The sequence below is a fragment of the Arachis ipaensis genome, chromosome B9 (genome assembly GCF_059453495.1).
Source record: "Arachis ipaensis isolate K30076 ecotype BB chromosome B9, ASM5945349v1, whole genome shotgun sequence".
In the NCBI taxonomy this organism is placed as follows: domain Eukaryota; kingdom Viridiplantae; phylum Streptophyta; class Magnoliopsida; order Fabales; family Fabaceae; genus Arachis; species Arachis ipaensis.
In genome coordinates this window covers 119,435,337-119,448,368 of record NC_142444.1, presented here as the reverse complement: position 1 = coordinate 119,448,368, position 13,032 = coordinate 119,435,337, and the positions used below count along the sequence as shown (strand labels likewise).

The 13,032-nt window shown below is 31.9% G+C and overlaps 1 protein-coding gene across 1 annotated transcript; it reads right to left on the bottom strand.

Annotated features, from left to right (window-relative positions):
• Positions 1-11,982: 11,982 nt before the first annotated feature.
• Positions 11,983-12,779, bottom strand: LOC107616775 (uncharacterized). The gene is made up of 4 exons (XM_088498365.1): positions 12,702-12,779; positions 12,514-12,630; positions 12,237-12,320; positions 11,983-12,027 (listed from the first exon to the last, which is right to left on the bottom strand). The coding sequence occupies exons 1-4, from the start codon at positions 12,777-12,779 to the stop codon at positions 11,983-11,985; spliced, it is 324 nt and encodes a 107-aa protein (XP_088354491.1).
• Between the last annotated feature and the right edge of the window lie 253 nt (positions 12,780-13,032).

Here is a 13,032-nt window from a genome sequence, read left to right as displayed (position 1 = left end):
GAAAGATAAAGATGAAGATTGACAAAGGAAATTTTTTAATTTTAAAAGAAAAAAATTTATTTTAATTATATAAAAATATCGGGTGACGCATTTTGATTTCTCAAATTACTAATAAAAATATAAATTTTAAATTATATATAGAGTGGGAAGGGTTAAGAGAAATAGAAAAATTGAGAGAGATAGATGAGAAAATTTAGGAAGGGAGTTTATTAATTTTCGAGGGAAATATTTTCTCTCAATTTTAATAAGAGAATGTCATGTGACACATTTGGTTATTAAATTAGATAATAATATATAAATATATAATAAATTATATATATAGTGAGAAGGGTAGAGAGAAATAGAAAAAAAGGGAGAGAGGTAGACGAGAGATTTAGGATGGAAGTTTATTAATTTTAGAGGAAAATATTTTCTCTCAAGTTTAATAAGAGTTTTATGTGACACATTTTGTTATTAAATTAGACAGTCATATATAATATAATATATAATATAGTTATATTTTAATTTTAATGCAATTAAAGAATATTATGTTATATATTTTGATTGTCAAATTTGTAATTAGTCATTGATAATGATATATATAAAAGGGAGATGGAGGAGGGGAGAATTTTTTAATTTTAAAAAAAAAATATTTGATTTTAATTATAATCAGGGAATAATATGTGACACATTTTGATTAGAAAATTAGTAGAAAAAAAAATTCTTTAATTTTAAAAAAAATAATTTAATTTTAATTATAATGACAAAAAAATAACATACCATACATTTTAATTATAAAATTAATAATATATATAATTTTATAGTCCATTATTAATCATGGAGTAGCCCGGCCCGACAAAGAGATTTCAATTTCATACACAGATGACAAATCTATGTTCTTGGGTATCCTATTAACCTATGTCCCCTTTAAATTTTCACCAATTAAAGCCAGTTAATGATGTGGGTCCAAGTCCAAAATAAAAAAAAAAATCAAGCCGGTCCCTTTTCCTTCGTTCTCCCATATTCAATGTACCAATTTTTCTTCTTAGAGCCGCGTGTACACAACGTTAATACCAAAGAAAGAAGGATTTAAAAAAAAAAAAAAAAAAAGGACAAATTAGTCCCTGACTTTTTATTCCGCGGATATTTTAGTCCTTGATCATTTGAAAATACTTTTAAGTTCCTGACGTCCTTAAAAATTGGACGGATTAGTCCCTCCGTCCATAAGTCACCGTCAGACCCAACAAAAAAGGCTGATGTGGCTCCCCCTCTGCTTACCTGGCATCACAGCTTTCCACGTGGTACATTAGTGGGATGGAGCTTTTGAAAAATGGACACATAAGTCCTTGTCGCTCAAAACGACGTCGTTTTATGTGTTACCCTAATCCTCAAATTCATTTGAGACCTTTTTCAATGACACTGAACCTTGTTCTTCTGATGACAATGGTGGCCACCAACATCCTCTCACTCTATCACCTCTCTTTCAACTCTCCAATCGCCAAAATCACCCCTTCTCCCGCCGCCGCTACTTCTCCCGAACCGCGCCGCACAAACTCTCATCCTCTCTCCCTCAAGCCCTTTCCCTTCTTCACTCCCCGATTTCTCTGTAATTTGGGACCATTACCCTTGCAAATCCTTCGATTGCTTCCACCACCAAAACCCTAACTTAGGCTTCAACCCTTCGATTCATCCAAATTCACAACCTACAAGACCGACCTCGATCTCCCGATCTCGCAGCTTGGGATTGACAGATTTTTCAGTAAAGGGGTGGACCTTGAAAAGTTGTATGCGCCATTAATTGAAAAATTAGGTTACAAGAAGGTGAAGTGGGCTACTGGGAATAAGACTGATGCTAGTGATTTTTTTCTATGTCTGTAAGCTACATTGTGAATTTTGGCTGTGTACCTGAATTAAAAAAAATTATGATCCACAAGTTATTCGAGTGAGTTGCAGTGGAGGCATATTTTTTATTCTCAGGAAAAAAATTGATTTTTGTTGTTGATCACAGGGAACTAAATCTTGTATCTTTGGTGCATTTGAATACCATAGAATGAGCATATACTAGGGTGAAAAAAAATGCAGGCTGAGGCACAAATCTCGGTTATTCCGAATACTAACCTTAACCCGGAGAATGCTGTTTCAATCCGAAATGGAGATCCTGTTGTTTCCTCATCTCTTTCAAATGCAACCACAACTCAACAGCCAGGTTGCTTGTTTACTTTTGTCCCTAATTTGTTTCATTATGACTTATGAGTGATGTCAGGCTTTGATGATTAATATGTTTCATGGTTGAGAAGTATAGACGAAGAAAGATCGATGAATCTGCACACTGTGTTCTTCAATGTTCTAAATTTAAACGCTTCGTTTTCAGTCTTTGAATTTTTTTTTAGGTATAGAGACTTATTTGTCTAGTTTTTGAAAGTACTCTTCCAATCAGCAGTCCACATGTTAATCCATCATGCCACGTCATCAGAATGGAGCCACATCAGAATTTTCTGTTGAGTCTGACGGAGGGACTCATCCGTCCAAGATTTGTGAAGATCAAGGATTTAAAAGTATTTTCAAATGTTCAAAGACAAAAATGTATGTGGGGCAAAAAATCAGGGACCTATTGATCTTTTTCTCAAAAAAAAAAAAAAAAACTGCCTAGATTTATATTATCGCAACAGTGTAAAGTTGTTCTTCTCCCTTCTTCCATTCTTAAATAAATACTCATTCTTAAAACTGTTTTATTAATAAAAACAAATTCAGTCATGCCCCTTTATTATACTTCAATAAATTTCGGAATAAGTAATAAAAATGAAAGGATAAAGTAATGAAAGAGAGGATTATTATTATACTAGTTTAAGGGAAAATTTTATTTTAATTTTTTGTAACTTATCACGTTCTAATGATTTCATTATTAGTTATTTATTTCAAATGTCTCGTTTTAGTCACCAAAAAAAAAATGTCTCGTTTTTATTGGATTTGTTCGAATCGAGTTTAATTTATTTCTAAAAGCTCCGCCTTATTTTTCTAGATTTTCAACATTTTCATGTAATGGACATGATTTTCACGTCCCAGGTATGCAGATTCTAATCCTAATTAACTTTTACCAATTGAATTCTATTGACTTGTTCATCAAAATCCTTACAAGAATCACTCCAATGGAAATCTCTCAAACCAACCGTTGAATTTAATTAAAAGTTTACGTTATTTTAACCAAAATATTCACTCAAATTAAAACTAAAGCGTGCATGCAAATACAAGTTAAAATTTATCTTATTTAATATTTATTAAATATTTTCGTATATATATATATATTTCCTTAAAGATTGTTTGTAGAAAGAATAGTTGAAATGAAAAAAATAAGTTGATAATTATTTTATATAAATGCATATATAAATAAACTAATAAATTTGAATCATAAAGATTTTTTTATTTTAATTATGTCTTTAACAATCACATACATATTAAGAAATACATCTTAAAGTTAACCTAGCTAGAAGTACGATGTGGAGTGAAAAGTAACTGATCACCATTCTCTCTCATAATTAAGTTGACGAAAGCAAACGTTCGATGGGTCCCAATAAGGAAAGGACGTGGGAATGAGAGAAAGAAAAAAAGAAGCAACGCACGAATGGGTTTGGATCAAACCAAAACGACACACAAGGCAAGCCAATTAGCCAACAGACAAGTTATCCCATCTTTCCCACTTTCCTTAATCTTTCTACTAATTTAATTTTCTCCCTTGCTACTTTACTTAAAACAAACAAACAAAGCCTAGCAATGTCATGATCACTCATCAATTCATAATAAAATTCGTCTCAAAAGATTAATTCAACTCCCTATTATTATCTACAACTACTACAAGAATACAAAAATTACTCTAACTCATTAAAATTTAGGTGAACCAAAATAAATTACACAAGACTCGAGAGTAGTATTTTTTTTTTCTTTTTGAATAAAAATGATTAAGAATGGTACAATATTAAAGTGAACAAGTGATGTATACTTGTTTGTGTGATTGGTCTCAATATCATATCGGTAGTAACAGTAAATGGGTGGGGACCAATTGATGGTACGAAATAAAAATCAATCCCTCCCGTGTGGGGTGGGACCAACAAAGGGTCTTGTCATGTCAATGGGACACCACACGTGTATGTGCACCTGATGTTCCATGTCTTTTTTGCCATATCCTCTTGTCTAAAACAAAGAAAGTCTGAAAGTACATTTTCACTTTTCTTCCAATCATCTCTTACTAATTACCCGCCCCCCTCCCCCCCCCCCCCCCCCAAAAAATATAAAAACTAAAAAGACATATTTATACTTATAATTTTTGCACATTTTTATAATATAAAAAAATTTATTTTAAAATTTTTATCAATTTTTATAATACTAAAAATAAAAATATACACAAAATAGTACAATAATATTTCTATAAATATATACTATTATTTTACCATTTTACCTTTTTAAATATCGAACTTCATGTTAATCTAAAATTTGGATTATTCACGTAAATAAATTATTTTAAAATAATATTATGTAATTGTCCTAAATCCTCTTTTTTAAATATTTGTCTTTTATATATATAAATTGTGACAACATAGAGTAAATAAGTATTTACACGGAAATCGTGCCACTAAACATAATTTAGTAGTGTAAGTTTGAAGTATTAAATCTGTGCATCCTACCACAATTTAGTAGTATATAGAGTTTGAATAAAAAATCTTTACTTCTACAATGACTTAGTAGGATAGATGCAACAAAGCATTACTGGGCATCCTAACTCGACTTTTTTTTTTTTGAATAACAATATGATTTATCACAATAAAAAACAGTCCATTTTAGTCTTTGTCCTTTATTTCTATGACACTCTGTAGTTTTTTATGTATTTTTTTATCAAGTCTGAATAGAAAATATTGAGTTATCGTGTTAATAACCTGTCATGTCTATTGTAAAATCCTGTAAAATAATAAATAATTAATTAATAAATTAATTACAAGTCAAAGAAATTAAAAAATTTAAATTTTATAATTTAAAAAAGATAAAAATATCTTACGAATTAAAACATCAATTTTAAAAAAAAAAATTTTAAAAGAAAGAGCTCAACACAAAAAGTGGAGCAAGTGCGATAACAAGAAAGTAGGCAACATAAAATAAGAACGAACCAGCCAATCTAGGCATAAAAATCCCTTTATCATCTCCGGCATTGCCATCAACAACAAAAGGGATCAGCACCTAACCACTCAGTGAAGCTTTGGAAGGATAAAGTTATAATCTCCTGAGCTTCTTTTTCTTTTCTTTGAAAGATCCTTCGGTTTCGTTCCAACCAAATGTTCCACATGATCGCACAAAAGCACACCATCCACCTCTTGCGCTCCTCCTTTCTATTTGATACCTCAGTCCAACTCTGAAAGTGCTCCTTTATTGTACCCGGGCAAGTCCACTGCATCCCAACATAAGATAACCAAGCACACCACACCTGCCAAGTAAAACTACAACCAAGAAACAAGTGGTAATCATTTTCATCACCTCTGTTACATAAAACACATAGAGTATCTTGTTGGCTAATCACCCCTATTCGACACAGTCTCGCCTTTGTATTTACCCTGTCAATCAATCCAAACCAAACAAATAACTCCACTCTAGGAGGAACAAGCCCTTTCCAAATCGATTTAGTAAAGCTGTAACTTGATATGTCCTCTGAAGACATTTCCACCTGCAACACCTGCACAAAGGAGTTAGTAGAAAAAATGCCTTGGTTATCATATTTCCACACCACTCTATCCTCTCTCCCAAATGCAAGTTTGACTAATCTCAAAGTATTATGAAGTTGGTTCAATAGCTCCAACTCCCATTGGAAAAGTTCTCTCCTCCATTGGAAGTTCCACACCCAAACTAACCCATCCCAAAACCCACAATCCCCTATCACTGATCCTCTTTGGTTTGAAACAGAGAAGAGTCTCGAAAAACGATCTTTTAAGGAACCTCCACTAATCCAGACATCCTCCCAAAATCGAGTACGTCTCCCATCTCCCACCTCCATAGCCAACCCATTGATCATCCTCTGCCTCACTTCCTGATTCTTGAACTGAAGCTGACATATATCCTTCCACGGGCCCCCTCGAACAGGTAGTTCCTGAGAGGCTAGAAGTTCATTTGGATTCAAATTGTTACAGGAGCATACCACCTTCTTCCACAATGGACACTCTTCCTTAGAGAACCGCCACCACCACTTAAATAGAAGGGCTGTATTGCGAATCATGGCATCTCCCACATCAATTTTAAAAAATTAAACCAACAAAACAAATCAATTAAACCAAACTCATGTTGGACTAAGCCCAACCCATTTAATCTCCAACTATGAGCATTCAGCTCATTAAACAGCGAGAAGAGAGAGGGCACTATAAGATTGAGGGAGAAGAACCATAAAATCCTAACCCTTTTTTCACTTCAATCTTTCTTCATCCAATGGCGGAATTTGAAAAAATTTTTTAGAAGGACCAAAAATTTTAATAAAAAATTATATAATAGTATTTATATTAAAATAAAATTTATAAATATAATTATTTTATTTTTAAATTTATTATTAATATATAGGATTACATACGATTAAAATTAACCAAAAAAGTAATTCTAATTTTAATTAATAAAAAATTTTGTTTAGATTAATAAGTTAAATTGATTTTAAATAAAAAATTAATTTTAAAAAAAATCAATTTTTATATGAAAAAATTAGTTTTTTCACATAAAAAAACCTATTTTTATTTAGAAAACTAATTTTTTTTTATCTAAAAATTGATTTTTCTTTTCAAAAAATTAATTTTTTTTAAGTTCTTACAGACACTCAATCACTCATGCCTTCAACATTCTTAGTTATTTGACTTCTTATTAATCTCCTTTTATTCATCCCTTTAGTTTTTCTTACTTCAGCTTTTTGGCCTTATAACCGAAGTCATTCAATTAACTTTAATTTTCTCTGGTTTAAAGCCTTATGACCAAGGCCATTCAATTGATTGTTCGTCCTCTTCTCTTAACCTTTCCCTTAGCCTTTCATTAATCTTTTTCTTAACTTTTTCTTTACTTTGTTCTTAATCCTTTCCTCAACTCTTACCTTACTTTCTTACCCACTTTCAGTTGCCCTTTTTTCCTTTTTCAATAATCAATTATTTAGTTTTCTTTTCTGTCGTATTAATGTTTTCTCAAGGCTCTCATTTTTTCTTTAATTCTATATCTAATTATAGACCTCTTTTTAAACCTCTCACTAGATATTTTAAAGAATCCCTAAATTCTAAACTTTAATTAGTTTTTTTACATCTTTTATTTTGATTACCATCATATTCCTTAAAATTTTACGTTGCTCTCTTTTATGTCTTCTTCTTTTACTTTAATTATTTTTATATTCTTTAACTTTTAAATATTAATCTTTAACCTCAAGACTTTAATTATTTGTATCCTAATTCCTAAGTTTTAATTAATTATATTTTAAATTTTAACTAACTACCTTATCATCTTTATATTTTTCATTAAATTATATTTTTCTTTGGTTATTTATGAAACTCCGCCTAGCACCCAAGCCAACACTTAATGTCTTCGAAGCATAAAATTTTATCACAGAACATAGGCGCCCACAGTTTAATTAACAGGGTGCCTAGCGCCTTCGAACATATACATGATTGGTGATGTAGAATTTTCTAAAATTACGTCTCGACAAGTGCACCGAATCGTATCAAGTAATTAATACCACAAGAGTGGATTATTGTTTCCACGAGGATTAACGAATTGAGCAAGCAATAGTTAACTGATTATTCTAACTAGACAATTGAAAATTCGGATTTAGAGATCTTTAGGATCAAAACAAAAAATTAAATAAAAATAGTTTGTAAATGGTCGAAAAAAGTAATGTGAGTAAAAATGTTAAGGTTTCAGAGATGTTAAGACTTCAGGAAGAATACTTTTTACTATCTATCTTAATCATGCAAAGATGTATCTTACGATGAATCTTAATTAACCAAATCCCAATTCTTTGGTAATTCAATTTCCCTTAACTTAACAAAATGTCAATTCCTTGAACAATTGATTATGATATGAGGTGAAGCACACAAACTGATTCAAAAACCATATAATTATTAAGACTTAAACCTAGTTGATTTGATGTCATTTATCAATCCAGTTTCAAAACTTAGAAAATCATGAGAAGAAGTTTTCAAGCTTAATTCTAACAAATAATGTTTTCAAGATGAATATAGAATTCAATTCAGATTTAAACTATCTTTCAGTATATTCAAATCCTTGTGATGAAGAAAAAAATTACTTCTTAAGAAAACATCAATGCATAAATTAAGAATAGAAAAGCAATAATATTAATCCATAAAAATCAACTGAGCTCCTAACCTTAATTGAGGAAATTACTGACTCATTATGCATAACGAAAAACAAGGATTTAGAATTATGCAGAATAAGCTGTGTGTCACCCTTTTTGGGTTCTCTGGATTTTTTTATACCCTAACTTAAACAAAACCTAATATTCAAACTTAATTAAAATGAAATCAAATCATATCTTTCTAATTAATCTTCAAATTAAAAGTTATTCTCCTTATGATTATAGCTTGAGCCTTGGTGAATTAATTTCTTAGAAACCATGGGCTTGCACTGAGTCTTGGGCTTGATAGGTTGTCAAGACACTTGGGTGAGGTTTGTAGCCTTTAGTGTGTACCTCCCAGGGTCCTTGTGTGTGTAGAGAACGTGAAGCAACTGAGGGATGTGCCACACCCTTGAAGAGCATAGAAATTGGCATGCCTTGGGCGTGGGTCACGTCCCAAGACTTCGTGGAGCAAGGGCTGGCGACCCTTGGAAATGGGTCACATCCGACTTTCTTGCATGCATGGGTGATGGGCGTGTGTGGCGTGCGACGTTCTCAAGCTTGGAGAGGAATGGAGGAAGTGGCGTGGAGCTAACATGGGGGATGTCCCACATCCTCGACCCTAGGGTTAGGGAGGCTTGAAGCTGGCATGTGTAACATGGGAGACGTCCCACGTCTTCGAAGACCATAGAGGCTAGGCGTGCATGGCGTGCCCAGCGTGCGACGCTCTTAATGCGGGCTAAATACCAGTCTAGAAATTCACAAGTTATAAAACTCAAATTTCGTTACAAGTATAGTTCTAAACCGGCAATTAACCCCAATAAAAGTTTAGAAAGCGTTGGAGCACCACTTCCTTCTTTTCTGTTTCATTGAATTTTTGTTCTGCATTTCAAGTTTTTATTGAAATTTGTTTCTATTTCTTTTTCAAATTCTGATTAGTTAGATTTTAGATTCATTAATCTAAATTTTGTTTAGTTAATTAGTTTAGTTAGATTAATTTTCTGTTAAGTAGATTTAGATGGTTAGGATAGTCTAGTTTAGTTTAATAGGTTCCGAATAGTTGCTAAAATTGTTTGAAATTATTCTGAGTTTGTTGATTGAATTTATAGAATTTGCTATTGAATTCATTTGAACTGGTTTAATTGATTTTATATTGAATTAATGGAGGAATTGTTGCTGGCATAGTTTGAATATTGTTAGATTGTGTAAAGATTTTCTGTTTTATTGCTGTTTTGCTAAATTTGTTGTTGGAGTTGTTAAGATTGTTTGATCTTGTTAATCTAATATGTTATAGCTGATTTTGTGGAATATGATTTCTGAATTAATTAGATTATACTTGAGTATTGCTGTTTTGCATTATGTGCTGCTAGTGATACTTCATCATGTTATTATATGCTTTCTTGAATTAGCATTTCAAATTATTTGGATTGATTGAACCTATTACGATGAATTTCTGATCAATGCTGTTGATTTTTAGTGCCATTGATGTTGAATTTTGTAAATTGGTGTTGCAAAATTTACTTATTAATGTTATTTTGTGTTTATAACTTTGTATACCATATGTTTGTAAATATGCCTCACAAAACTTTTTATTGAAAGCATTGGCATTTGAACATGCTATGCGCACCTCATTTGAACATTGTTCTTGTTTGCTTCATTCACCAATTGCTTATCAATACGCCTTTATGCATATTTTAGATTTCAAATTACATGTTGTAGCTACCATGTAATTGAAATTAATGATTCTTGTTTGGCATTTGATTGAGAATGACACTTTTGTGTGCTGCGTGTTGTTTGTTTGTAATCTTGCCTTATTTCCTTTGTTCCTATAATTGGTATATTCTTCCTCTATTCTTTCTGAGGATGAGTGATAGCCAAAAAAAAGGAAGAAAAAAGTCGAAGCAAGGAGTCAAAGAAATGGATCACTATAACAAGTGGCGCCATATGAGCACTTGAAGAGATTAGCCAGTTGTAGCAACCCACCTCCTGAGAGGCCCGATACCACTGAGACAAGATCGTGAAGAAGACAACCAAGGATGGACTTGGATGCGAACCAGTTGCAGCAACTTGAGAATCCATCAGCTGAAGGTGGATATTTGTAGAGTCTCTGTGACTCCTCCCTGATCATAGCAAACGCACGGTGGACCGTGCAAAATTTAAGTGGTTGGGAAGGATTGGATCAGTATTGGGTCGTAACATTCCACTACAAGAATAAAGCCGATTAGCTACTACAAAAATTGTCGTAAAATCGTCGCTAATCTGACGCAAAATATAATTTGTAACGGATTAGCTACCGCCTAGCAACTAACGCTTTCCTCGCTAATTTCAAGTCGCAGATTAGTGAGACAAATACAACAGTCGCTAATTCATCGGAAAGTTTTTTTAGCGACCGAATAGATAGTCGCAAATCCATCACTTTTATAAAAGCTAATTTCATAGAAGAAATAGACTAAACCATAGTCGCTAATTAGCGACAAATTCTACTGCAGCAGACTCATCGCTAAATCCAAACTAACTTCGTAGACAAAATTAAATGCTTAGTTGACGCTAATTAGCGAGAAATTTTTCCAAACCTAACTCGTCGCAAATTGGCCACTAAATATGATCGCAAATCCATCACATTTTGTAGCAAATCTATAGCTAATCTTTGAAAAAACTTTAATCAAATTTGTAGGAATTTTGTCGCTAAACCAAAGCTATTCTAAATGAGAAAACAAAATTACGAAGTAATCACTAATGTGCTAGGAAATAATATATAATCAATTAATTGCAATACTATCGCAAATGTCATCGCAAATTCTTTTTAAACTAGTAACAAATCGATAGATATGTGACAAATGTATCGTCTTTAATTTGTCACCATCATGAACAAGTTTAGAATACCAAAAACCTCATTATTTTTTTATTTGAGTCATTTAAATAAAAGATTATAATGCATACAAATATAATTAGTTCATCAAAATTATAAATGTTTAAAAAAATTCAAACCATGTTTAAAAAAATTGGATATTGAAGCTTAACCTAATAATAACCAAGTCTTTGACTTGATCAAATGCCTATTCTATCTATTCAATAGCCCTAAAAAACATGACTTAATTAGTAAACTAATGAAGAAAAAAGCTCAGTTACAATATCATGTAAAAGTAAGTATTCACTCACTTATTTAGAGATATTTCAATCTAGTTGTACAAATATGATCCTGCTTTCATAAAATTCATTATATATTATACATCTCAATTTCTCATTACACATTAAAAATAAAAAAAAAACAAAAAAAATAAACAACACCTAAGACTTAGTAGTTGATATAGTGAGATAAATGTATTAACCCGCATACTTGCTTCTTCAAAACTGTAGGTATCCACATCAGTATGACAGTATCTATGTTCACAAACATAGTTGGTTGATTTGCTAATATACTGCTGGGTAAGGTAGAAATATTGTTTTTTCCATCATTCTTTCCTTTTATTATTGTGCATAAAATAGGAGAAGAATCATCTATTTTAGTATACCTGCAGGCATGAGCAAAAAATTAAAATAAGATAAACCTTAAGTGGCCTCTCATGATTAAGAAGACATTAGATAAACATTATTAATGATATCATAAAAATATATTTAACTTTGAAATATTTAAATACATAGAAAGAAACAAACCTTTATACCACCCCTATATTTGGTGTTAATAACTGAATTTTCTGGACCTGCAATGGAATAGAACAAAGAACTAAGATCAAATTTTAAATTAATGGCCACACTTTTGCATGTTCCCTTGACATTCAAAATATACTTAGATAATTCACTTGGTAATTAATATCTGAAGTTTGAGAATAACAACATTAAAAATTATATGTAAGCACTAACCACAAGGCATAGCCGACAAGAGGAAAACTCTAACAAATAACAAACTTACTGATGCTTCTTCAACCAATATAGATGGCAGTGTCTTCTCTGTTGCAATGACTACACCATTTGCAGCTGCAAGAGTGAAACACAACTAGAGAGCAGATTCTTAAGAGTATCATTTTTTTTTACAGTGGCTCTTATAAAATCCTAATACCAAAAATAAGTAGAAACCCCACACAAATTTAGTCACTAATTTCTTCCCTACTAAAAAATTATAATTAGTTACAAGTACCAGTACAAATAAAAAGAAAAAGATGCCAAGAGGGAAAAGTAACGATCGTTACCTTCTTCAAATGGCGGCCATGGAGAGCAAGCTGAGCAACGAGCAACAAGTTTGGCCACCAAAGAAAAATAGAATAGCAGCAACAACCTTTGGCGATGGTGACAACAACAAAATCCTGCTGAATTTTAGAATTAGCAAAATGATAAAATGAAAAACAAAAAATTGAAAAAGTAAAGGGAGAAGATCTACTGGCGGTAGTGCAAGCGGCGGAGGTGCGGTGTTGCGAAGAGGAGGCAATGGCAGAGCCGAATGCAGCGATAGCGTCATTCATGAAGAGGCACTTTCTCTCGATCTTAGTGGCTTAGCATGGAAAATTCTTGTAGTGTGACTACATCTGGAGATTAATTATTCAAGGGATTCACATCACACTATAATGTGCAAAAAAATTCATACATCACACTATAACGTGCAAAAAAATCATACATCCTACTTATTCACGAAGTCATAACATGAAATCATATATCACAATAACTAACAAACAAACCTAAAATCAAAAGGGACAGAACAATAATCAACCTGA